The 27,407-nt window shown below is 37.8% G+C and overlaps 1 protein-coding gene across 3 annotated transcripts in view; it reads right to left on the bottom strand.

Moving 5' to 3' along the window:
* ADAM32 (ADAM metallopeptidase domain 32) overlaps nucleotides 1-27,407 on the bottom strand; it is a 194,334-nt gene that overhangs the window by 102,803 nt on the left and 64,124 nt on the right. For 2 of the 3 annotated variants that reach the window (XM_023214500.2, XM_023214498.1), the window contains exons 11-12: nucleotides 15,103-15,239; nucleotides 2,635-2,815 (exon numbers count right to left, since the gene is read on the bottom strand). The exons of the other annotated variant lie outside the window; for it this stretch is intronic. In XM_023214500.2, the coding sequence (XP_023070268.1) occupies nucleotides 2,635-2,815; nucleotides 15,103-15,239 (318 nt within the window). The remainder of the gene's footprint in view (nucleotides 1-2,634; nucleotides 2,816-15,102; nucleotides 15,240-27,407) is intronic. 3 annotated transcript variants of the gene reach the window in all.

The raw sequence follows: 27,407 nt of genomic DNA, 5'->3' as shown, positions 1-27,407 counted from the left end.
CTCTCTCTCTTACCATATACAAAAATCAAATCAAAATGGATTAAAGACTTAAATCTAAGACCTCAAACTGTGAATCTACTACAAGAAAACATTGGAGAAACTCTCCAGGACATTGGACTGGACAAAGATTTCTTGAGTAATACCCCACAAGCACACAAAACCAAACCAAACACGGACAAATGGGATCACATCAAGTTAAGAGGCTTCTGCATAGCAAAGAAAGCAGTCAACAAAGTGAAGAGACAACCCACAGAATGGGAGAAAATATTTGCAAACTACCCATTTGACAAGGGATAATACCCATCTGGATAATATCCAGAACATATAAGGAGCTCAAACAACTCTACAGGAAAAAATCTAATAATCCGATTAAAGGTGGGCAAAAGATCTGAATAGACATTTCTCAAATGAAGACATACAAATGTCAAACAGGTATATGAAAAGGAGTTCAACATCAATGAGCATCAGAGAATTGCAAATCAAAACTACAATGAGATATCATCTCATCCCATTTAAAACGGCTTTTATCCAAAAGGTAGGCAATAACAAATGCTGGTGAAGATGTGGAGAAAAGGGGATCCTTGTACACTGTTGGTGGGAGTGTAAATTAGTACAACCACCATGTGGAACAGTTTGGAGTTTCCTCAAAAAACTAAAAATAGAGCTATCATATGATCCAGCAATCCTACTCCTAGGTATATACCCAAAAGAAAAGAAATCAGTACGTCGAAGAGATATTTGCATCCCCATATTTATTGCAGCACTATTCTCAATAGCTAAGATTTGGAAGCAACCTAAGTGTCTATCTACAGATGAATGGATAAAGGAAATGTGGTACATATACACAATGGAGCACTATTCAGCCATAAAAAAGAATGAGATTCAGTCATATGCAACAATATGGATGGAACTGGAGGTCATTATATTAAGTGAAATAAGCCAGGTGGAGAAAGACAAACACTGCATGTTCCCACTTATTTGTGGAAGCTAAAAGTTAATGCAAATTTAAACCACTACAAAACAATTGGAATAGCTAAAATTTAAGAAGTGGATAGTAACAAATTCTAGTTCAGATACGAAGGAACTCAAAGTTTCATATGCTGCTGACAGGAGTGTAAAAAGAAATGACCATTTTGGAAAATATTCTGGCAATTTCTTATAGACATACATGTATCATATGACCTAGCAGTTGTACTTGTACAAATTAAGAATAATGGACCAATAGTTTAACAACTTAAATGTCCATTAGCAGGTGAATGTTTAAAACAGATTATGGTATATGTATACAATTAAATATTACTTAAAATTAAAAGGGAGAAACTATTGTGATGTGAAATAAATGGATGAATCTCAAAAACACTATATTGAAAGGAAAAAGCCAGACACAAACAATATGTGCTGTCTCCTTGCATTTATATGACTTTCTAGACCAGGCAAAGGTAACAGAATCACAAATTGTCTGGAGACAAGTGGAGGTAGAAATGACTGCAAATATGAATAAGCTTTTGGGGATTATGAAAAAATATATTTTAATTATACCAAAGGTTATATACATTTGTTGAAACTCATCAACCTGTACACTTAAAATGGGTGCATTTTACTGTATGTGGATTATACCCCAATAAAATTGATTTTTTTAAAACAATCAAGAACCAGGTGTGGTAGCTCATGCCTGCAATCCCAGCACTTAGGAATGCCTGAGGCAGGTGGATTACCTGAGATCAGGAGTTTGAGACCAGCCTGACCAATATGATGAAACTCTGTCTCTACTGAAAATACAAAATTAGCCAGGCATGGTGGCAGGTGCCTGTAATCCCAGCTACTTGGCAGGCTGAGGCAGGAGAATCGCTTGAACCCAGAAGGCAGAGATTGAAGTGAGCCAAGATCGCACCATTGCACTCCAGCATGGGCAACGAGAGCGAAACTCCATCTCAAAAAATAAATTAATGAAAATAAAATAAAAAATAAAGAAACGACTTGTTCTTACTAAATTTTTAAACATAATACACAAACTTAGTAATTAAAATAATGTGATATGGTACAAGTAATCCAGACCTATGGATGGAACAAATCCTAATAAATTTTTGTCTGCCTTGTAACCAAGGAAATTTATAACATTTGCAGTACTGCTACAAATATTGAATTATATAAAAGCATTAAACCCTAGGCCTTTTGAATTCATTATATTTTCAGAGTTTCCCTATCAAGTGAATAATCAAAATATCTAGTGCTCATATTACAATATTGATACAGATTCCTGTACTAACTACTGATTCCATTGTAAAGTAAAACCCTAAAGAACACATTGGGCTGCTTAATCAAACTTCATTAAGACATCTGTAAACTGTCCAAAGATTAAGCAGAGATTTGTAAAGAACCCTATGTAGTCTGAAACTCAAAAGTTTATTCTAGACCCTCCTCTTTCCCATTACCAATGATTTTGTGCAGTACATTTTAAACCTGTTCAAAATTCTTCAACCTACAAAACCTAGACAGTATTTTCTTGTATGTATTTCAACCCAACTTCACTTACTGTCAATATTCTGCATGGTACTCATTTGAGATACATGACATTTATGAAAAAGATAACTAAAAATAAATTCATTAATCAATTTTCCTAGTTATCATACTTACAGCTTCAGTACCACAATCACAGATTTCACTTCCCTCCAATCTGCCGTTGCCACAGACTGGTTTTGGAGATTTATTTTGCATTTGTGGCTTATTCTGAAGACATTTGGCACCCAAATTTGAAATGAAATTTTGAAAGCTCCTCAAACTGCAACTGCTAAAAGTCTTCACACCATTGGATTGCCTAAAGATGAATCCATATAATGTCATTGGCAATATACTTCTGAAAACACATTTCTATATGATATAAATTAATTTCAAAATGTTAAATTCAATCGACTATTACAAATGTTTATAATAAGTGCTTAGAGGCCAAAATCATAGTTGAGGATGTCATGTGATTTTATTCACTGGAATACATGTTCTTATTAAAACAAAGCTAAGTACAGTTCAACAGCAAAACACACACACAGTAATCCAATTTTAAAATAGGCAAAGGATTTGAACAGATATTATTCCAAATAAAAACCAGCACCCAGATTTGGACAGACATCACTTCAAATAAAAATTAACACGCAGTTAACAACAAAATTTTATTAAACAAATGATAATGTGCTTAGTCCTGAACTTCTTCAAATAGCTCAGAAAAAAATTGTATATTTATCAAAATTATATATTATTATGCCCATATACCAATAATAAAGAGAATTCATTGAACAGTTCCATAGGAAGTCCATTTTTACTTTCTTTGTATGTAGTAAACATCTGTAATGCAAGGAAGAAACTGAGATTTATTGAGTACCTGTTATGTGCCAGATTTCATTACAGATTTGTCTGTGCACATTGCCTTGAAAGTGAGGATTTAAGATATGAGATGTGGAAGAGGAGGCAGAGCAAGATCATGGAATAGAATCCTCCGGTGATCATCCCTCTGTAGGAACACTGAAGTGAACAATTATCCATGCAAGAAAACACCTTCACAAGAGCTAAAAGAATGAAGTAAAAGATCACAGTAACTGGTTGGCATAATAACAAGAAAAGACACATTGAAGAGGGTAGGAATGACAGTTTTGCATTGCCCACACCGTCCCTTCCCCAATCTGAAGCAGTGCACATAGAGAGTGAATTTGTCTTTTAGGAGAGGGAGAAAGAAGTGTGCATGGGACTTTGCCTGAGAAACATGTACCAGCCCCACTACCATAAAACAAAGCAACAGCTGAACCCCGTGGTCCATGATTCCAGCTGGTGCCCACAGACTTCTAGACCTGCCCCAGCTCAGAAGGCAATTCTTCACCCCAGCAGGATGGAGCCAAGCCTTGGCCAGCTTCACCGCTGGCTGACGAAAGAAGCTTTAGGCCATGAATAAATATCAGCAGCAATCAGGTAATAGTGACTGTGGGTGTTAGGTGAGCAAACCCTAACCATTACTGTGCTGGTCTATGAGACCATGGGATTCAGGTGTGAGCCAGTAAGCTGCCAGTTGCAGTGGCCATGAAAGTGCACGCACACCTCTCCTGCAACTCCAGACAGTGCAGTGTAGAGAGCGACTCCTTCTGCTAGGGGAAGAAAAAGGAAGTGAGCAAGAGACTTTGGGCTTGGAAACCCACAGGACTGTCTCTGATATTCCCCAAGTCCATCAGGGTTGGATACATAGGAATCTTCAAGAGAGCCACAGCATAATTAAGGTTAAGGTGCTATCTAGTGCTGAAATGGCAGCAGCGACCACAGTCTTAACTCATCAGCCAGTACTCTTGGAACTTCCATAAAGTCCTTTGAAGAAGGACCAGTACAAACAAGGCCAGACTGTGAAGACTAGAAAAAATACTTAATTCTTTAATGCCCAGATATATCCATAAGCATTAACAACATTCAGGAAAATATGATCTCATCAAGTATAATAAATAAGGCACCAGTAACCAAACCGGGAGAAAGATGTGTGAACTCTTATACAGAAAATGCAAAATAGATGTTTTGAGGAAGCTCAAATAACATCAAGAAAACACAGAAAAACAATTCAGAAAATTATCAGAGATACTTAACAAAGACATTGAAATAATTTTAAAAATCAAGCAGAATTCCTGGAGCAATAATAGATAAACTGAAAAATGTATTAGAGGGTCTGAAAAGCAGAAGCAATCAAACAAAAGGAAGAATTCATGAGCTCAAACACAGGCTATTTGAAAATACATCAAGAAGAAAAAAGAAAAAAGGAATTTAAAAGAACAAAGAACACTTATTGGATCAATGAGATAGCATCAAAAAGAAAATGTAAGAGTCATTGACCGTCAAAGGGAGTAGAGGAAGAGAAAGGGGGTAGAAAGGTTATTCAAATAAAAATAATGGAAAATTGTCCAAACCTAAATATAAATTCCGGTTATAAGAAGGTCAAAGATCACCAAGAAGAGTCAACCCAAATAAAACTACCTCAAGGCATAAATATAATAACCAAACTCTCATAGGTCAAGGACAAGAGAGACTCCTAAAAGCAGTAAGAGAAAAGAAGCAAATAACACATGAAGGAGTGTCAATACATCTGGCAGCAGAATTCTCTATGGAAACCTTAAAGACCAGGAAGGAGTGGAATGACATATTCCAAGTCCTGAAGGAAAAAACTTTCAACCAAGAATACTGTACCCAGGAAAACTATCCTTAAAAATGAAGGAGTGATTCAAAACTCTTAGAGCAACAAAAGTGGAGGGAATTCATCACCACCAAAGCATAATAAATGCTGGCCGGGCGTGGTGGCTTAAGCCTGTAATCCCAGCACTTTGAGAGGCCGAGACGGGCAGATCACAAGGTCAGGAGATCAAGACCATCCTGGCTAACACGGTGAAACCTCGTCTCTACTAAAAAATACAAAAAACTAGCCAGGCAAGGTGGCGGGCGCCTGTAGTCCCAGCTACTCGGGAGGCTGAGGCAGGAGAATGGCATGAACCCGGGAGGCAGAGCTTGCAGTGAGCTGAGATTCGGCCACTGCACTCCAGCCTGGGTGACAGAGCGAGACTCCATTTCAAAAAAATAAAATAAAATAAAATAAAATAAAATAAAATAAAATAAAATAAAATAAAAAATAAATCAGAATATCACAGAGATATCTGCACTCCCATGTTTATTGCAGCACTATTCACAATAGCCAATACATGAAATTAATCTAAATGCCCATCTACAGATAAACTGATTTTTAGAATGTGGTATATATGTAAATGGAATATTATCCCACCATAAAAAGGAATGGAATCCTATCATTTCTGACAACATAAATGGAGCAGGAGGACATTATGTTAAGTGAAATAAGCCAGACCGCAGAGACAAACTCACTCATGTGTGAAATTTTTAAAAAGTTGATTTCATAGAAATAGAGAGTAGAATAGTGGTTACCAGAGGCTGGTGAGGGGAAGAGAGAGAGGAAGACTGGGAGAGGTTAGTTAATGTGTACAAAGTTAGCTAAACAGGAAGAGTAAGTGCGCATATTTTATTACACAGTAAGGTGACTATATCAAATGACAATGTAGTGCATATTTCAAGATAGCTAGAAGAGCAGATTTTGAATGTTATTGCCACACTGAAATGATAAATGTTTAAAGTGATGGATATGGGAATTACCCTAATTTCACCATTATACAATATATGCAAATGTTGGAACATTACACTCTGCCCCCATATACAGGTAAAAATTTTGGTCAATTATAAATTTTTTAAATGTATGAATAAGGAAGACACAAGTTGTCACTTTTAAAAACTATATATAAATTAAATTATCAAAATGATATATCAGGAATAGGAGGGGGCTTCAAAATGGCTAAGGGAGACTGACACTTTTCTCATGCACAAAAAAGACCAAAAGAACAAGTAGATAACCAGACATTAAATAGAGGTTCTAAGAGAGAACACTGGAATTCATTGGAAAAGTGACAAAAAAACTTCTGAGGCATAGAAAGACAGAGGAGCAAAGAAGCCAGCCTGGCCATAATAAGCTCAAATCCAGAAGCAACTCCTCATCGCAAGAGAAGGTAAACAAGATCCCCAGCCATCCACATTCCCATTGTGGACGGCTGCAGTCCTAGTGATGGGACAGTCCCTCAGCCCACAAAGGCTCTGAGATTAGTGTAGGCAGGTGCCTCGAGTCCACAAGTTGGTATTGTTTCACAGAAGGTGTTTGTGCTGGGTCCCAAACACTCCCATCCCCTGCCCACCAAGACACAAACTGACACAGCACTACACCATCTTGAGAGCCCAGCCCCACCAAACCACCTGATTCAGGTTCAATCCTGAACTGAATCCCAACAGTTCCAGCATCTCCACATCCCTATCGTCCCACTGACATACCTCCACATCCACCCAGAGGGCTGCAGTGTCACAAAACAGGATTGACCCAGGAATGTAGTTGTGTCTCCAGCACTCCAGCTGATTCTGCATCTATAGCCCAGGAAATGAGTGGTGCAGTGCACCAAAAAGGCTACCTCAAGGATGAAGGGAATCAAACAAATTCTACCCAGAGCTTGAAAGTTTCCTGCCCAGGGCTGCTGCAACTGACGGCAAGCTAGAACCCTCCAATGTCAAGGTCACTGTGTATCTGCATCTACCTTCAGAGGGACTTAGGACTGGCCTGATAACATGCTGTCCTGGGGCCTGAGGATAAGCTTGCCCCACCTGCTGACTTCAGTGCCCAAGCACACCATCTGGAGACCTGAGAACAGGTCCATTCTACCAACTGCCACCACTGCTGGCACCTGAGCATGTCACCTGGATGCCAGAAGAACAATCCACTCAAACCACCATCACTGGTGCCTTTGTATGCCACCTGGAGTTTCCAGCAAGCACTGCCTACTGCCACCACCACTGGTGCTGAAGGACCAATAAACCTGGCATCCTTGTCCTCAGCAGAACCTCACCACAGCATCCACTAACAACCACAGACCAAGCTACTGGGGAACTCATAAACACCACTGATGCTGCTAACAGACAAAGAAATCCTAAGGAGACTACAATACTGTGCTCACCAAGAAATAAGGCCAAAAAATCCTACTCAACCAATACTATAAATACATCTATAGGGAAAAGTATTTCCCCATTAAAGTCAATTCATAAAATTGTAAGAAGCAACTGATACACCAGTTGTGCCGATATTAATGTAAAGACACAAAAAAGCATGAAAAAAGAAAGAAAAAATATACCTCTAAAGGAATACAAAAATTATGCAGTAACAGAGCCAAAACAAAAAGAAATGTATGAAATGTCTGAAAAATAATTCAAAATAATGATAACAAAGAAACTTAGTGAGACAAAACAGAGCACAGATAAATAATACAAAGAAATCAGGAAAACAATTCATAATTTCAATGAGAAATTTAACAAAGAGATAGATATCATAAGAAAGAACCAAACAGAGATCTTGAAATTGATTATTTCAATAAATAAAATTAAAAATATAAAAGAAAGTTTTCACAATAGACCAGATTAATCATAAGAAAGAATTTCTGAACTTGAAGATAGAGCTTTTTAAATAACCTGATCAAATTATATACATATATGACAGAAAGCCTACATGACATATGAAACACCATACAGGAGCCAAATATTCAAATTTTGGGACTAGAAGAAGAAGAGATGTAAAGGCACAGAAGACTTACATAAGGAATAATAGCTGAAACTCTCCAAAGTTTTGCAAGACATATAGACATCAAGATATAGGTAACAAAAAATCTCAAAATATATTCAACCAGAAAGGTCTTGTTCAAAGCACAAAGTCAAACTATCAAAAGTAGAAAACAAAGAGAGAATTCTAAAAACAGAAAGAGAAAAATGTCAAGTCACATATAAAGGAATACCCATGAGAATAACAGCAGATTTCTCAGCAGAAACCTTATAGGCCAGGAGAGAATGAAAGTACATATTCAAAGTACTGCAAGAAAACAACTATCAACCAAGAATACTATATGCAGCAAAGCTATCCTTCAAAAATGAAGGAGAAATAAAATGTCTTTTCCAGACAAGAAAAAAAAACAAAGAATTTGTCACCACTAGACTAGTCCTATAAGAAATGCTTAAGAGAATCCTAAACCAGGAAGTAAAAGGAGAATAGCTACCATTATGAAAACACATACAAGTATACAACTCACTGATGGAACAGATGAGAAAAGGAGAAGAGAAAAAAAAATAAAATGTTAAATGTTATCACGACCCAAATTATCTAATGTAAAGGTATACAATAAAAGAGGAAGAAAGGCTGAGTGCAGGGGCTCATGCCTGTAATCCCAGCACTTTGGAATGCCGAGGTGGGTGGATCCCCTGAGGTCAGGAGTTTGAGACCAGCATGGCCAACATGGTGAAACCCCATCTCCACTAAAAATACAAAAATTAGCAAGGCATGGTGGTGCACACCTTTAGTTCCAGCTACTTGGGGCGCTGAGGCAGGAGAATCATTTGAACTCAGGAGGCAGAGGTTTCAGTGAGCCAAGATCATACCACTTTACTCCAGCCTGAGTGACAAAGTGAGATCCTGCCTTAAAAAAAAAAAAAAAAGGAAGAATGAAAGAAAGAATATATCAAACAATCAGAAAACATTGACAAATGACAGGAGTAAGTCCTAATCTATCAATAATAATCTCAAATATAAATGGCTTCAATTCCTAAATTGAAAAATACAGACTGGCTGAAAGGATTTAAAAATATATATGCTGTCTACAAGAACTCACTTACATTGTAAAGACATGTAGATCAAAAGTGAAGGAATAGGAAAAAAAAATATTCTGGGCAAACAGAAACCAAAAGCATGAAAGGGTAGCTACACTGACTATTTATGTCAGAAAAAAAATAGATTATAGGACAAAACACATAAAAAGAAACAAAGTCTCCAATGATAAAGAGAACAATTCAGCAAGAGTATATAAAAATTATAAATATATATGCACCAAACACTGGAGCACCCAGATATATAAAACAAACATTATTAGAACTAAACAGAGAAATAGACCCCAATACAATAATAGTTGTTGATTCAACACTCCACTTGAAGCACTGGACAGATCATCTAGACAGAAAATCAACAAAGACATCAGACAAGCAAATGCTGAGGGCATTAGTTACTATCAGATGTGCCTTACAAGAGCTCCTGAGGGAAGCACTAAATGTGGAAAGAAAAGACCATTACCAGCCACTACAAAAACACACTGAAATACACAGAGCAGTGGCACTATAAAGCAACCACACAAAAAAACAAGTCTGCAAAATAACCAGCTAACAACACGATGGCAGGATCAAATTCACACATATAAAAACTGACCTTCAATATAAACAGGCTACAAGTCGCAATTAAAAGGCATGGAGTGACAAGCTAGTAAAAGAAATAAGACCCAATGATATGCTATCTTCAAGAAAACCATCTCACATACAATGACATCCATAGGCTCAAAATAAAAGAATAGAGAAAAATCGACCAAGCAAATGGAGAACAGAAAAAAGCAGGTGTTGCAGTCCTAATTTCAGACAAAACAGACTTTGAACTGACAAAGATAAAAAAAGACAAAGAAGGGCATAAAGGTTAGAAATGACAAAGAGGGTGTTACACTGACCCCACAGAAATTCTAATAACCATCAGAGACTACCACAAACACCTCTAGGCACACAAGCTAGGAAGTCTAGAAGAAATGAATAAATTCTGAAACACATACAATCTCCTAAGACTGAACTAGCAAGAAATTAACTACCTGAAAAGACCAATAACAAATTCTGGAATTGAATCAATAATAAATAGCCAACTAACTGAAAGAGAAAATCTAAGACCAGATGGAGTCACAGCCAAATTCTACCAGATGGACAAAGAAGACCTGCTACCATTCCTGCTGAAACTCCTTCTTTACATCATATACATAAATCAAGTCAAGATCGATTAAAGACTTAAATATAAAGCCCAACATGTAAAAACCCTGGAAGACAACCTAAGCAATAATCATTCTGTACATATGAACTGGCAAACATTTCATGATGAAGACTCCAAAATCGATTACAACAAAAACAAAAATTGACAAATGGGATCTGATTAAACTAAAGAGCTTCTACACAGCAAAAGAAACAATCAACAGAGTAAACAGTTTACAGAACAGGAGAAAATATTTTCAAACTATGTATCTGACAAAGGTCTAATATCCAGTATCTATAAGGAACCTAAACAAATTTACAAGAAAAAAACACAAACAACCCTATTAAAAAGTGGGCAAAGGACATGAATAGGCACTTTTTAAAAGAACACATACATGCAGCCAACAAGCATATGAAAAAAAAAAGCTCAATACCACTGATTATTTGAGAAATGCACATCAAAACTACAATGAGATACCATCTCATACCAATCCAAATGGTTATTAAAAAGTCAAAAAAAAAAAACCAAATGCTGGTGAGGTTGTGGAGAAAAAGGAACACTTATACACTGTTGGTGGGAGTGTAAATTAGGTCAACCATTGTAGAAAACACTGTGGTGATTCCTCAAAAAGCTAAAAATAGAACTACCATTCAATCCAGCAATGTAATTACTGGGTATACACCCAAAGGAATATAAATCATTCTATCATAAAGGCGCATGCACGTATAATGTTCATTGCAGCACTATTCACAACAGCAAAGACATGAAGTCAACCTAAATGCTCATCATTGGTAGACCAGATAAAGACAATGCGGCACATACACACCATGGAATACTATGCAACCATAAAAAGAATGAAATCATGTTTTTTGCAGGACAATGGATGGAGCTGGAGGACACTATCTTTAGCAAACTAACACAGGAAGAGAAAACTAAATATCACATATCTGGGAGCTAACGGATGAGAACACATAGACACATACAGAGGAACAACAGACACTGAGTCCTACTTGAGGGTGGAAGGTGGGAGGAGGGAGAGGATCAGAAAAAAACAACTATTGGGTGCCAGGATTAGTACATGGGTGACAAAATAATCTGTACAACAAACCCCCATGACTCAAGTTTACCTATATAACAAACCTGCACAGGTACAACTGAACCTAAAATTAAAGTTTAAACACACACACACAAATAATCCCACTTAAAAGTGGGCAAAGGATTTGAATAGACATTTCTCAAAGGAAGACATACAAATTGCCAACCTGCTGTCTTTTCTGACATGAAAAAATATTCAGCATCAGTAATCATTGGAAATTTTTAAATCAAAACCACCATGAGATATGATCTCACCCCAGTTAGAATGGCTATCATCAAACAACATAAAAACTAACAAATACCGGCAACAATGTTGAGAAAAGGCAACTCATACGCTGTTAGTGGGTATGTAAATTCATACAGCCTTGATAGGAAGTATTGTGGAGATTTCTCAAAAAACTAGAACTAGAACTACAATACAAACCAGCAATCTTTGTACTTGGTATTTATGCAAAGTAAAGGAAATTCGTATATTAGAAAGATACCTGAACCTTCATGTTTATTGCAGCACTATTCACAATAGACAAAACATGGAATAAACCTAACTCTGAATCAATGGATGAATAGATAAAGAAAATGTGGTATACATCACAATGGAATACTATTCAGCCATAGAAAATAATGAGGTTTTTTCATTTGTAACAACATGAGTGGAACAGGAGGTCATTATGTTAAGTGGAAAAAGTCAGGCACAGAAAGGCAAATATCACAATTCTCAATCATGTGTGGGACTTTAAAAGTTTAATTCATAAAGATATAGAGTAGGCACTTTGGGAGGCCAAGGCGGGCGGAACACGAGGTCAGGAGATCGAGACCATTCCAGCTAACATGGTGAAACCCCATCTCTACTAAAAATACAACAACAAAATTAGCCGGGTATGGCGGCAGGCGCCTGTAGTCCTAGCTACTCGGGAGGCTGAGGCAGGAGAATCCTGTGCACCCGGGAGGTGGAGCTTGCAGTGAGCTGAGATCGCAACACTGCACTCCAGCCTGGGCAATAGAGCGAGACTCCATCTCAAAAAAAAAAAAAAGAGAGAGAGAGAGAGTAGAATGATACTTTCCAGAGACTGGGAAGAGTGGGTAGGGGAATGAAGAGAGGTTAGTTAATAAGTAGACACAGTTAGATAGAATAAGTTCTAGTGTTCAATAGCAAAGTAGGGTGACTGTAATTAATGGTAATTTATTGTATATTTCAAAATAGCTAGAAGAGGAGATTTGATGTTTTCAACACAAAGAAATGATAAACGTTTGAGAGGATGGATATTCTAACTACCCTGATTTGATCATCACACAGGTATACAGATATGAAAATATCACATGTACCCAATAAATATGTATAATTATTATGTATCAATAGAATTTTTTCAATAATAAAAATACATTTAGACATAGTTTTACCCAAAAAAAAGATATAATGGAAGGAGCACTTAAGTATAAAAATGAATTTAGTACAAATACATACTACTAATATTTTCTTGCTACTTAGTTTAAGCGAATGCCAATATATTAAGTCTTCTATATGAAGGAAGTGTAGACTATAGAATGAAACAAGGCTTTGAAATTAGATAAACTTGTTGACTAATACCAACCCTATGACTTATGAGGACTTAGTTAGGCAAAGTGATTAAATTATCTAAGTCTTAGTAGTTTCATCTGCATAATAGGGATAATGCCTGTCTACCTATAGATAGGTGAGACTGTGAGAATTAAGCATAATTAAATAAGTATCTAATTCAATTATCTGACTTTTAATAGGTACCCAATAAATCACTGCTGGTATTACTGACACCTGCTAAAGTGTGTCTCTTAATTAACTATGTATCTAGTAAAAGTAGATCACTTTGGCTACTTATACTCCAGGGCTTTTTAATAAATATATTAAATTGAAATATGTAATTAATTACATGCTTTGAGAATTAACATAGAATAATGTGTGAGATATACCGTGGATATGCAAAAGAGTTATACATGTGTGCTATTATTAGATTTTATAAAAATTAATATAATACTCTACTCATACACGAGATTTGTAGGAAACTGGAGATTATATATGAAAGCATTTTAAACATAAAATACAACATGAACTTAAAGATTTATTAATACAGGCTCAAAACCCAAGTCTGCCACAAACTAGCCATCTGACCACGAGTAATTATCCTTTTTATAACTTAGCTTCTCATCTGTAAAAATGGGAATAATAGGAACTGTCCTGTAGAGATATTGTGAGAATCAATAAGTTAATATATGTAGAGTGCTTGGAATGGTCTCTAGAACATAGTAAGTACAATGTAAATATTTGTTCATCTTATTATCATTAATCCTAGGCTCTGGGTGACCGACACAAAACATATTGTCCTAGCATCCTTGAAAATAGTGGGCCATATGAACAATGAGCCCAAAATAATTATTCTCATATTGTTGAGATAGATGAATGGATAGATAGATAGATAGATAGATAGATAGATAGATACATACATACATAGATACATAGATAGATACATAGATACATAGATTCCATTTATCAATCTATATGGACATATGCATATCAATTATATATATATACATATATGGATATGTGTGAGTATGTGTGTTTGGGTGTGTATATATACATATATACACACATTCCTTTTAGAGCTAATTTGTAATATAATTGCATGTGTGTATATATATATGAAATATGTTGAGTTTGAGCTATGTTTATGAGTATATATGTTGAGTTTGGGTTATTTTTAGAACATAAAAATTAACCCTTAAGAGGTACTTAGGAGTACCCATAAAAATAATGTTTTCAAAATTTAATGTCTTATTTTCACTTTTGACCTTTGACTGTTCTTCAGTAATGAATGGGTTACCCACATCATAGGCCATATCTACAAACAGAAAAACTACAAAATGCTAATGACACCTGCTGTAGTTCTTGTCTGATATACCATTTGGGGAAGATTAGTAAGTTTAGAAATCACTGTAGCTAATCAATCACATACTTATAGAATTCTACAGTTTAGAAAACTCTTTCCTATTTCACTTTTTTTCTTTTATTCTTATATCACCCTGTGAAATAAAAGAATAGGCATAATTATTCCCATTTAAAGATGAGAAAAGTAAACCTAGGCAAAGTCAAGTAATTTATCCAAAGTCACACAAATATATATATAAACATATATATATTTTTTTATATATATTTGTCTCCAACTAGGACTTCTTACTCTTTTGGATGTTAGGGGTTTGTTGTTTTTTTTTTTTTTTTCCATAAAATCAGACTATTCTAAAAGCAAAACCAAAAATACCTCGTCTAAAACAAACGCCACTTATTATGTTCTGCTGAAATATTTTTAAAGATCCTTACTAACTGCTTTCATATTCTTTTGCTAATATATCTTGCAGATTGGATTTGTTATCCTGATTGTCTTTAATTTACACTTTATACTACTTTTACATTTAAAATTAACATGTTTATACTTTGTAGTGAACTTGGCCCATTGATAACTAATTTGTGCTTTAAGTAAATAGTAAATTTTCACACTCTGAATATTTTAAATGAAATAAACATAAGCAATAAATATTTTGTTAAAACTTACAAAGCTTCTGGATTCATTATGCAGATGGATTCTGAACATCGACATTTCTTTGGATCATCATATGATATTCCCAGACTGAGTGCCAGCATCTGGGTGACAATAACTGAAAATGCCTCCAGAGTTATCTCCTTGGGGTACTATAATAACAACAAAGAAAATTCTAAGGAAAGATAATTCTCTAAAGGGTGGTAAAAAATAATTTTCTGATTAGGAATATTTTATTGTTTTATCAAATGAAAAAGAATTAGGGAGATATGGATCCTTGAACAGGTGAGAAGCTGAAGCTCTTCTTATGAAGTTTTACTGAGCTAGAAGCATATTGAGTGTATGCCAAGCTTTGTGATAATTTAACAATTGGACACCTAACATAATTCTTAGGTAGTTACTATCAATATACAAAAGAATTGCTTTGATAAAGAAAATATACATTACACTGTTGGTTATATGGACCAGAATCTTCAACTCACCTAACTTCTTACAATAGCTCTAATACTTATTTTGAATAATCCATATCATCTCCCCCAACCCCCAGTTCATGAAATGGCCATTAACCAAATTGCCCAATTTAAGTGCTCACCCTGCTGCCTACTAGGAGCAGTCATTGACACAGTGACTGGTATGAAAAGAAGCCACAGAAAACAGATCCTTCAGATGGCACTATTGGATTAGGTTGTTCATATATGTAACACAGATAACTTCCATGCGAAAAAGAAATGGAGCATTGGTAATTCATGGTATGAAATGACATCATGATTTCTCAAATTATTACCAAAGCTGGTATTACCAAAGCATAGGATATGATGCAGGAGGAGGAAGATAAAGACATTTAATTGTTATGGTGACAATAGGGATAATAAAGATTTTGGGGTCAACTAATTTCTTATAAGAGCCCTAAAGGATGCACATAATGAAGAATAGAAAGGGAATACTGCAAATGAGCAACGGAAAATGCAAACGGGGAATCAGAAAGCCTCTGCAGCAGCAATGAAGTAACTCATGTGTAGTCATGGATTGACATGGCTGAGGACCAAGCTGGAACCTACCAGATTTGGTGGGAAAAGCATTAGAATCTGAAACTTGGGAGGCAAACAATTGGAATAACATCTCTTTACTTCCCTTGCCAGCAGAGGAAGCCCTCTCCAAACAATGAGAGAGCTCCTGCATTTAAAAAAAAAAAAAAAAGTTTTAATGACGATAGCTGGAACATTAGTCTCACTACCCCACATTGCCTCTAGGTCCAAATCAAGAATTAATTCTCAACAAGGTCTTGAAGGAGAAGTATCAGTGTACTGCTCTGGAAGGGGATAATTTATACTTTGAAAGGGATTGATCAGACAGTATGAAATAGAAGGCTGTACTGGAACAAATTTATTGTAATTCATGACTTACCTGGGATTTTGTATTTAATGTGCCAAGTAAAAGCAGTAGTCATGTTAACTGAAGTTAGACTTAACGGGAGCCTACTGTCAGTAAGGTCAATATAATGGAGCTTTCCTGGCATACTGTATGGTGAAAAAGTGCCGAGTTTCAGGAATATGGTAATATTGAATGAATCTACTGTGTGAAACCTGTTGGGTAACTACCTTGATCAAACATTCAAAGAGAGCTGGGAGGATATCTCCTTCAAGACACTTGGAAATGCTTTGCTGAAAGACACACCAATATCATAAAAAATCTCTGTTGGTTGTTCTTTTGTAGACTGGAGATGACGGTAGCACATAATGCAATGGATCTTGGAGTTTCACTCTCATTGCCTAGCTTGGCATGATCTTGGCTCACTACAACCTCCACCTCCTGGGTTCAAGTGATTCTCTTGCCTCAGCCTCTCAAATAGCTGAGATTACAGGCACCTACCACTATGCCTGGCTAATTTTTGTATTTTTAGTACAGACAGGGTTTCGCCATGTTGCCCAGGCTGGTCTTAAACTCCTGACCCTCAAGTGATCCACATGCCTCAGCCTCCCAAAGTGCTGGGATTACAGGCATGAGCCACCACGCCCAGCCGCAACAGGAACACTGGGACCAGGAGTGTTACAGGCCATGTGGCACGGCTTAACTGAGACAAGGTGGGTGCAATTACCACCATAAGCTAAAGGGGCTTACATATTATCAAAGCTGTTTTGACCTACAAGGATTATGATAATTATTTCAGGGACCCTAAAAATAAAATATTTGAGCATCATACTGAAGGTTTTCTTGCCATTCTACGTCTGGTGGCAAAAACTTAACATGAGTTGCTGTGATGCAGATTCCCAGACCTAAATCAGTTCACAACCTCAGGGATTCTCAACTAAAAGAGTACCTTTAAAGAAGGTACTCATCTGCCATACAGATGAAACTGTGACTATTCCTCCAAGCCTTCCACAGAGGGACCTGTAGCTATTCACTAGAATAACTGTGCATGCAGGAAAAGAAAATAGCTAGGACTTCTGGGGCTTATTGGATTCTGGGTCAGAACTAACGTTACCCTGAAAAACTGAATACCACGTTAATCTACTCGTCTAAGTGCAGCCTTATGGAAGTCAAATAGTCAGAAGAAACTTGTTTCAAGTTCATCTAACAGTACATCCAAAAGAACTTCAGATATGTCCTACTGTTATTTTCCAAATCCCAGAATTATGCCTGGAATAGAAATACTAGCACATATTGTCTGCTGACCAATGGAGTGAGACATATTATTGACAGGGAGGGCCAAAAGGAAGTACCTGGAACTGCTCCCAAGATGATAAATCAAGAGTAATATGGCATCCCTTAGGGAATTGCATACTGCATATATTAGCGTCACCATTAAAGTTTGAAATTGTAGGAGTAATGATGCATGTCACATAATCATTTAACTTGTTTGCTTGCCTGGTGCAAAAGATAGATAATGACTGTAAATTATCCTCTGAAACTGATCTGGCTTTCTATATATCTAGGGCACTCTACCTGCCATCAACAGAAGCCAGTGATGAGCCTCCACCATAGCACTATGCCACTGTTGGATTAGCCAGTCAACTGGAGATGGGTTTATTACAGTGGACTGCTCATTCATTGAAGGAGCAATGATTTGTCCTCATGTATCCCAGGTATGGATTTTCCTTGCCTGTCTGCAGTGATTCTAAAGCACCACATTCTTGTGCTTGAAGAATGTCTTCTGCATCACCACACAATATTGTTTCTGACCAGGGTCACATCTTGTGGCCTAGTATTTATAGAAATGGGTTCATTACTACAAGATTTACTTATCACATGTCCTGTAACACAGAAGCAACAAGACTATAATGGCTGGCTAAAGATTCAGTTGTGGCCCCAGCTAAGGAACAACATCCAGAGAGGTAGGAAGGATGTCACTAATGATTTTTTAAATATCCTAAAGCAGCAGCCAAAACTTGGTGCCATTTCCCCCGTAGCCATTAGACTTGAGTCTGAGAACACAGTGAGTGTTGATGAGGAAAAATGGGATGGGAATTGCTAGATCAGTTGCTGCATATAGCTGGCAGAGGCTGTGGTGACTTACTATACTATATTGGGAATATACTATATTGGGAATAGCCCCAGGCTGGTGTGGCACTGCATGCAGAGTTACTCTGGGCCTATGGTTTCTGGTATGGTAGGGGTGAATTAGAGGCAGACATTTAACTTCCCCACCATTCTGGGACCATTTGTGAAAGGCTCACTCCTGTCTCCTCACACAGGGATCACTGGGAGTGCTGGTAGGGTTAAGCCATCTGGGGTCAGTTGGAGATGAAAAACAGTGGTGGGGCTCACAGTGATGAGCACATGACTCTTTGGGGTTGCTCTTCATTCTGGCCCACGGAGGTGCCACACCAGAGAGACTAGCCAACAGCATCATGCTGCAGGAAACACGATACAGATTCCAAACATACAAAAATACTGCCTAGCCAGGGAAGACAACCTACAATCCTGCTCCATCAGAAACAATCACAGAACCCAGTCAGTATCCCCACCTGATGTTAGAGTCCAGCCAGTGGTCTCACTAGACCACAGAGCACAGCCAGCTATACCATTTGACCTCAGAGTACGGGAAGCAACCAATCCCAACTAGAGAACCCAACACCAAGGTCTGCCTATCCACGGTGGTAACCAATGACATCCAGAATCCCAGGTTACAGTAAAAGTAAAGGTCTGTTACTAGAAAAGAATATGTGCAAAAGCTAGAAGAGGTGACTATCTCCTCAAATGCATAGAGACACAAGGATTATGAAAAATCAGGAAAATATGACATCACAAAAAGAAACTAATAAAGCTCCTGTAGTGTACCCAGAAGAAAGGAGATTTATGAAATGACTGACAAAGAATTCAAAATAATCCTCTTCTGAGAGATGTTGCTCAAAGAATGGATATTTAAAGATAGATAGGAAGAATACATTCAGGAGTTCTATTGTACAGCTTGGTAACTACAATTAATGATGATAAATTGTATTCTTAAAAAATGCTAAGAGAGTGGATGTTAAGCATTCTCACCATAAAAATGATAAGTATGTGAGGCAATGTATTTGTTAGCTAGATTTAACCATTCTACAGTATATATAGTCTTCAAAACATCACGTTGTGCATGGTAAAGGCAGACAATTTTATATGTCAATTTAAAAAATAAATGAATTTGAAATAAAAGAAAAAACAATCATTCTCTGCTCACGTAGTCATGAATCTTTGTTCCTTTTTTAATCTTGTGAAACCACAAGTTTATCTAGTGAAAACCACATTTTCACTATTCCTAATTTCCTTATTAACTTCTCTCTTTCACTCATCAGTTCAAATTCCTTTACATACACCCTCAATTTCCTTGCCATCTTTTCACTTCATAATGACTTGGCAAAAATATGATACATCAGTCTTCAAAATGCTGAGGTAGGAAGATGTTAGAACAAAGATTCTATACCTATCCCAATTATCAATCAAACGTTAAGATAAAATAAAAGTCTTTTCATTGAAGGGGGTAGGGCCAAGATGGCTGTATAGAGGCAGCTACAGTCCCTAGCTCTCATGGAAAGGAATGAAAAGGGCAAGCGAAGTCTGCACTTTCAACTGAGGTATCCAGGTTCTTACCTCGGGACTGACCGGGCAGACAGCTTGACCCACGGAGAGCAAGGAAAAGCAGGGTGGGGTGATGGCCCGCCCAGGAGTGGCATGCAGCCAGGGGAGCCCCCATCCCCAGCGAAGGGAAGTGAGGAGTGATTGTGCAGCCCCACCTGGAAAACTGTGCGTTTCCCATGGCTCTTTGCAAACCATGGATCAGGAGATCCCCTCATGAGCCCACGCCACCAGGGCCTTGGGTCCAAAGTACAGAGCTGTGTGGAGCCTCAGGGAAGCAGCCATTTGGGCACACATGGACACCCAGGAGTTTTGAATATCCTAGCTCCAGGAATTCCTGCCAGATGGGAGATCGTTCATGCATTCCCGTAGGCAGGAAGCCAAGCAGTGTCGTTCTGCAGGCCCCACTTCCACAGCATCGCACAAGTTAAGACCCACTGGCTTGGAATTCAAGCCAGCCAACAACAGCAGGCTAGAGACTGACTGAGACGGACTGAGTTCCTGGGGGAAGGAGCAGCCACATCTCTGTGCTTCCAGTTGGCCATTCTAACCTCCTGTCTCTGGATACTCCAGATGGTCCAGACCAGAACTCTGATCTCTCCCTGGGATGGAGCTTCCAGGGGGAAGGGTTGGCCATAGTCTCTGTGATTCAGCTGACTGTGCCTTTCCAGCCTGCTGGCTCTAGAGAGTCTGGGTGGTCTAGACGAGGAGGGCTCCCCCAAACACAGCACATCTGCTCTGTGAAGGGGCAGCCAGACTGCTTCTTTAAGCAGGTCCCTGATCCCATTCCTCCTGACTGGGTGAGACCTCCTACAGACACCACCTACGGGAGTATATGGGCCGGTATAAGGTCAGTGCCCTCCTGGGATGGAGCTCATAGAGGAAGAAGCAGGCTGCCATCTTTGCTGTTTCCTAGCCTTCATTGGTGATACCTCCAGGTGCAGGAGACAGTGAGGCAACTAGGGTCTGGAGTGAACCCCCAGCAAACTGCAGCAGCCCTATGAAAGAGTGGCCTGACAGTTAAAAGGAAAAACAAACAGAAAGCAACAACATCAACAAAAAGAGGCCCCACAAAAACCCCATTCGAAGGTCAGCAACCTCAAAGATCAAAGGTAGATAGCCCACAAAGATGAGAAAAATCAATGCAAAAACACTGAAAACTCAAAAAGCCAGAATGTCTCTGCTCCTCCAAATGAACCCAACATCTCGCAGCAAGGGCACAGAATTGGACTGAGGCAGAGATAACTGAAATAACAGAAGTACAGAAGTAATCTTCAGAAGGTGGGTAATAACAAACTTTGTTGTGCTAAAGGAGAAAGTTCTAACCCAATGCAAAGAAGCTAACCATCATAATAAAACAATACAGGAGCAGATAAACAGAATAGCCAGTTTATAAAGGATCATAACTAAAATGATGGAGGTGAAAAACCCACCACAAGAAATTCACAATGCAATCACAAGTATCAATAGCAGAATAGACCAAGAGGGGGAAAAAAATAGCAGAGCTTGAGGACTATCTTTCTGAAAAAGACATTCAGGCAAGAACAGACAAAAAAAGAAGGAAAAGGAACTAACAAAACCTCTGAGAAATATGAGATTATATAAAAAGACTGAACCTACAACTGATTAAGGTACCTGAAAGAGACGGGGAGAACAGAACCAAGTTGGAAAACAGACTTTAGGATATCATCCAGCAGAACTTCCTCAACCTAACAAGACAGACCAACATTCAAATTCAGGAAATCCAGAGAACCCCAGTAAGATACTCCATGAGAAACTCAGCCCCAAGACATATAATCATCAAGACATAATAATCAATCATTTTACTGAAAGTAAAATAAAAATGTTAAGGCAGTCAGATGGAAAGGCCAGGTCACCTACAAAGGGAAGCCCATCAGAATAATAGCAGACTTTTCAGCAGAAACTTTGCAAGCCAGAAGAGATTGGGGGCCAATATTCAATATTCTTATAGAAAAGAATTTTCAACCCAGAATTTCATATTCAGCCAAACTAAGATTCATAAGCAAAAGAGAAATAAGATCCTTTTCAGACAAGCAAATGCTGAGGGAATACATCACCACCAGGCCTGCCTCACAAGAGCTCCTGAAGGAAGCACTAAATATGAAAATGAAAAACAATTATCAGCCACTACCAAAACTAAAGTACACAGACCAGTACACAGATCAGTAACACTATGAAGCAACCACATAAAAAAGTCTGCAAAATAACCAACTAGTATCGTGATGACAGGATCAAATTCACACAGAACAATATTAACCTTAAATGTAAATAGGCTAAATGCCCCCAATTAAAAGACACAAATGACAAGATGAATAAAGAGTCAAGACCCATTGGTATACTGCCTTCAAGACACCCATCTCACGTGCAAAGACACATAGGCTCAAAATAAAGGGATGGCCGGGAGCAATCACTCAAGCCTGTAATCCCAGCACTTTGGGAGGCCAAGGTGGACAGATCACTTGAGGTCAAGAGTTCAAGACCAGCCTGGCCAACATGGTGAAATCCTGTCTCTACTAAAAATACAAAAAATTAGCCAAGTATGGTGGTATGTGCCTGTAATCCCAGCTACTTGGAAGGCTGAGGCAAGAGAATCTCTTGAACCTGGGAGGCAGAGGTTGCAGTGAGCCGAGATCATGCCATGGCACTCCAGCCTCGGCAATAGAGTGAGACTCTTGTCTCCAAAAAAACAAAAAAGAAAAAAAAGAGGAAGAGATGAAGAAAAATTTACCAAGCAAATGGAAAACAGAAAAAAGTTGGAGTTGCAATCCTAGTTTCTTACAAGACAGACTTTAAAACACCAAAGATCAAAAAAGACAAAGAAAGGCATTACATAATGGTAAAGGTCAATTCAACAAGAAGAGCTAACTATCCTAAATATATAAGCACCCGATAAAGGAGCACCCAGATTCATAAAGCAGGTTCTTAGAGACCTACAAAGAGACTTATACTCCCACACAATAATAGTGGGAGATTTTAACACCCCACTGACAATATTAGACAAATCATTGAGACAGAAAATGAACAAAGATATACAGGACTTGAATTCAGCTCTGGATCAAGTGGACCTGATAGATATCTACAGAAATCTCCACCCAAAATCAAGAGAATATACATTCTTCTCATCACCACATGGTACTTACTGTAAAATCAATCACATAATCAAAAGTAAAACACTCCTTAGCAAATGCAAAAGAATTGTAATCATAACAGTCTCTCAAATCACAGCACAATCAAATTAGAACTCAAAATTAAGAAACTCCCTTGAAACTACACAACCACATAGACATTGAACAACATGCTCCTGAAGGACTCCTGGGTAAATAACGGAATTAAGGCAGATATCAAGAAGTTCTTAGAAACTAATGAGAACAAAGAGGCAACATACCGGGACGTATGCTAAAACCATGTTAAGAGAGAAATCCATAGGACTAAATGGCTACATCAAAAAGCTAGAAATATCTCAAATCAACAACCTAACATGCCAACTAAAAGAACAAGAGAACCAAAGCAACCAAACCCCAAAGCTAGCAGAAGACAAGAAATAACCAAGATTAGAGCAGAACTGAAGGAGATAGAAACACAAAAAAACCTTCAAAAAAATCAATGAATCCAGGAGCTGATTTTTTGAAAAAATTAATAAAATAGATAAACCAGTAGCTAGACTAGTAAAGAAGAAAAGAGAGAAGAATCAAATAGATACAATCATAAATGATAAGGGGGATATCACCATGGACCCCACAGAAATACAAACAATCATCAGAGAATACTATAAACACCTCTATGCACAGAAACTAGAAAATCTAGAAGAAATGGATAAATTATTGGACATATAACACCCTCCCAAGACTGAACCAGGAAGACACTGAATCCCTGAATAAACAAATAATGAGTTCTGAAATGGAGGCAGAACTAATGAATAGCCTACTAACCAAAAAAAGCCCAGGACCAGATGAATTTACAGCTAACATTCTACCAGAGGTAGAAAGAAGAGCTGGTACCATTTTTACTGAAACTATTCCAAACAATTGAAAAGAAGAGACTCCTCCCCAATTCATTTTATGAACCCAGCATCATCCTGATATCAAAACCTGGCAGAAATACAACAAAAAAAGAAAACTTCAGGCCAATATCTCTGATGAAGATTGATGCAAAAATCCTCAATAAAATACTGGCAAATTGAATCCAGCTGCACATCAAAAAGCTTATCCACTATGATCAACTTGGTTTCATCCCCAGGATGCAAGAATGGTTTCACCATACACAAATCAATAAATGTGATTCATCACATAAACAGAACTAAAGACAAAAACCACAGGATTATCTCAATAGATGCAGAAAAGTCATTTGGAAAAAATTTTCATGTTAAAATCTCTCAGTAGACTAGATATTGAAAGAATGAACATAAATCGAAATATTAAGAACCATCTATGGAAAACCCAAAGCCAATGTCATACTGAATGGGCAAAAGCTGGAAACATTCCCCTTATAAACTGGCACAAGACAAGGATGCCCTCTCTCACCATTCCTATTCAACATAATACTGGAAGTTCTGGCCAGGACAATAAGGCAAAATTAAAAAAAAAAAAAAAGGGGGGGGGGGTAATTCAAATAGAAAGAGAGGAAGTCATATTGTCTTCGTTTGTAGATGACATGATCTTATACTTAGGAAACCTCATCCTCTCAGCCCAAAAGCTCCTTAAGCTAATATGCAACTGCAGTAATGTCTCAAGATACAAAATCAATGTGCAAAAATAACTAGTATTCCTACACCAACAACAGAAAAGCAGAGAGCGAAATCATGAATGAACTCCCACTCACAGTTGCTACAAAGAGAATAAAATACGTAGGAATACAGCTAACAAGAGAAGTGAAGGACCTCTTCAAGAGAACTACAAACCACTGCTCGAGAAAATTAGAGAGGACACAAACAATTGAAAAATATTCCATATTCATAAATAGAATCAATATCATGAAAATGGCCATATTTTCATGATAAAGCAATTTATAGATTGATTCAATGCTATTTCCATTAAACTACCATTGACATTTTTCACAGAATTAGAAAAGAAAACTATTTTAAAAATCATATGGAACGAAAAAAGAGTTCAAATAGCCAAGACAATCCTAAGAAAAAAGAACAAAGCTGGAGGCATCACGCTACCCAACTTCAAACTATACTACCAGGCTACAGTAACCAAAACAGCATGGTAGTAGTACAAGAACAGACACAGACCAATGGAACAGAACAGAGAACTCAGAAATAAGACCACACACCTACAATCATCTGATCTTCAACAGACCTGACAAAAACAAGCAATGGGGAAAGGATTCCCTATTTAATAAATGGATCTGGCAGAACTGGCTAGCCATATGCAGAAAATTGAAACTGGACTCCTTCCTTACACCTTATACAAAAATTAAGTTGGTCAGGCATGGTGGCTCACGCCTGTAACCCCAACACTTTGGGACGCCAGAGCAGGTGCATCACATGAGGACAGGAGTTTGAGACCAGCCTGACCAACACAGTGAAACCTTGTTTTTACTAAAACTACAAAAATTATCCAGGTGTGGTGGTGTACATCTGTAATCCCAGCTATTGGGAAGTCTGAAGCAAGAGAATCACTTGAACCTTGGAGGCAGAGGTTGCAGTGAGCCTAGATTGTGCCACTGCACTCCAGTCTGGGCTACAGAGTAAGACTCTGTCTGAAAAAAAAAAAAAAAAAAAAAAACAAATTAACCCAATATGGATTAAAAACTTAAATGTAAAACCCAAAACTATCAAAACCTTTGAAGAAAATCTAGGCAATGCCATTTAGGACAGATGCATGGGAAAAGATTTCATGACAAAAATGCCAAAAGCTATCATAATAAAAGCAAAAATTGACAAATGGGATTTAATTAAACTGAAGAGCTTCTGCACAGCAAAAGAAACTATCATCTGAGTGAACAGACAACTTACAGAATGGGAGAAAATGTTTGCAACCTATCCATCTGACAAAGGTCTAATATCCAGAGTCTACAAGGAACTTAAACATATTTACAAGAAAAAAAAATTAGAAAGTGGAGAAAGGACATGAACAGATACTTCTCGAAAGAAGACATTCGTGTGGCCAAAAAACATGAAAAAGTACTCAACAGCACTGATCATTAGAGAAGTGCAAATTAAAACCACAATGAGATACCATCTCACGCCAGTCAGAATGGCGATTATTAAAAAGTCAAGAAACAACAGATGCTAGCAAAGCCATGGAGAAATAGGAATATGTTTGTTTGTTTGGTTTGTTTGTTTGTTTGTTTGTTTGTTTGTTTGTTTGTTTTTGAGACGGAGTCTCACTCTTGTTGCCCAGGCTGGAGTGCAATTGCACGATCTCTGCTCACTGCAACCTTTGCCTCCCAGGTTCAAGCAATTCTCCTGCCTCAGCCTCCCGAGTAGCTGGGATTACAGGCACCTGCCATCACGCCTGGCAAATTTTTGTATTTTTTAGAAGAGACAAGGTTTCACCATGTTGGTCAGGCTGGTCTCAAACTCCTGACCTCGTGATCTGCCCGCCTCAGTCTCCCAAAGTGCTGGGATTACAAGTGTGAGCCACCACAGCCAGCCTGGAACATGTTTACACTATTGATGAGAATGTAAATTAGTTCAGCCATTGTGGAAGACACTGTGGCAATTCCTCAAAGATCTAGAGGCAGAAACACCATTTAACCCAGCAATTTCATTACTGGGTATATACCCAAAGGAATATAAATCATTCTATTATAAAGACACATGCACCCGTATGTTCATTGCAGCACTATTCACAATAGCAAAGACATGGAATCAACCCAAATGCCCATCAATAGTAGAGTGGATAAAGAAAATGTGATACATATACAAATGTGATACATATACACCATGAAATACTACGTATGCAGTCGTAAAAAGGAATGACTTTGCAGTGACATGGATGGAACTGGAAGCCATTATCCTCAGCAAACTAACACAGTAACAGAAAACAACACCACATGTTCTCACTTTTAAGTGGGAGCTGAACAATAAGAACACGTGGACACAGGGAGGGGAACAACACACACTGGGGCCTGTCGGGGGGACCAGGGAAGGGAGAGCACCAGGATAAACAGCTAATGTATGTGGGGCTTAATACTTAGCTGATGGGTTGATAGGTGCAGAGAACCACCATGGCACACTTTTACCTATGTAACAAACCTACACATCCTGCACATGTACCCCAGAACTTAAACTCTGAAGG

This window comes from Piliocolobus tephrosceles, chromosome 7, assembly GCF_002776525.5.
Source record: "Piliocolobus tephrosceles isolate RC106 chromosome 7, ASM277652v3, whole genome shotgun sequence".
In the NCBI taxonomy this organism is placed as follows: Eukaryota; Metazoa; Chordata; class Mammalia; order Primates; family Cercopithecidae; genus Piliocolobus; species Piliocolobus tephrosceles.
Note: the sequence above shows the minus strand (reverse complement) of the source record. Positions and strands in the feature narration are given on the sequence as shown.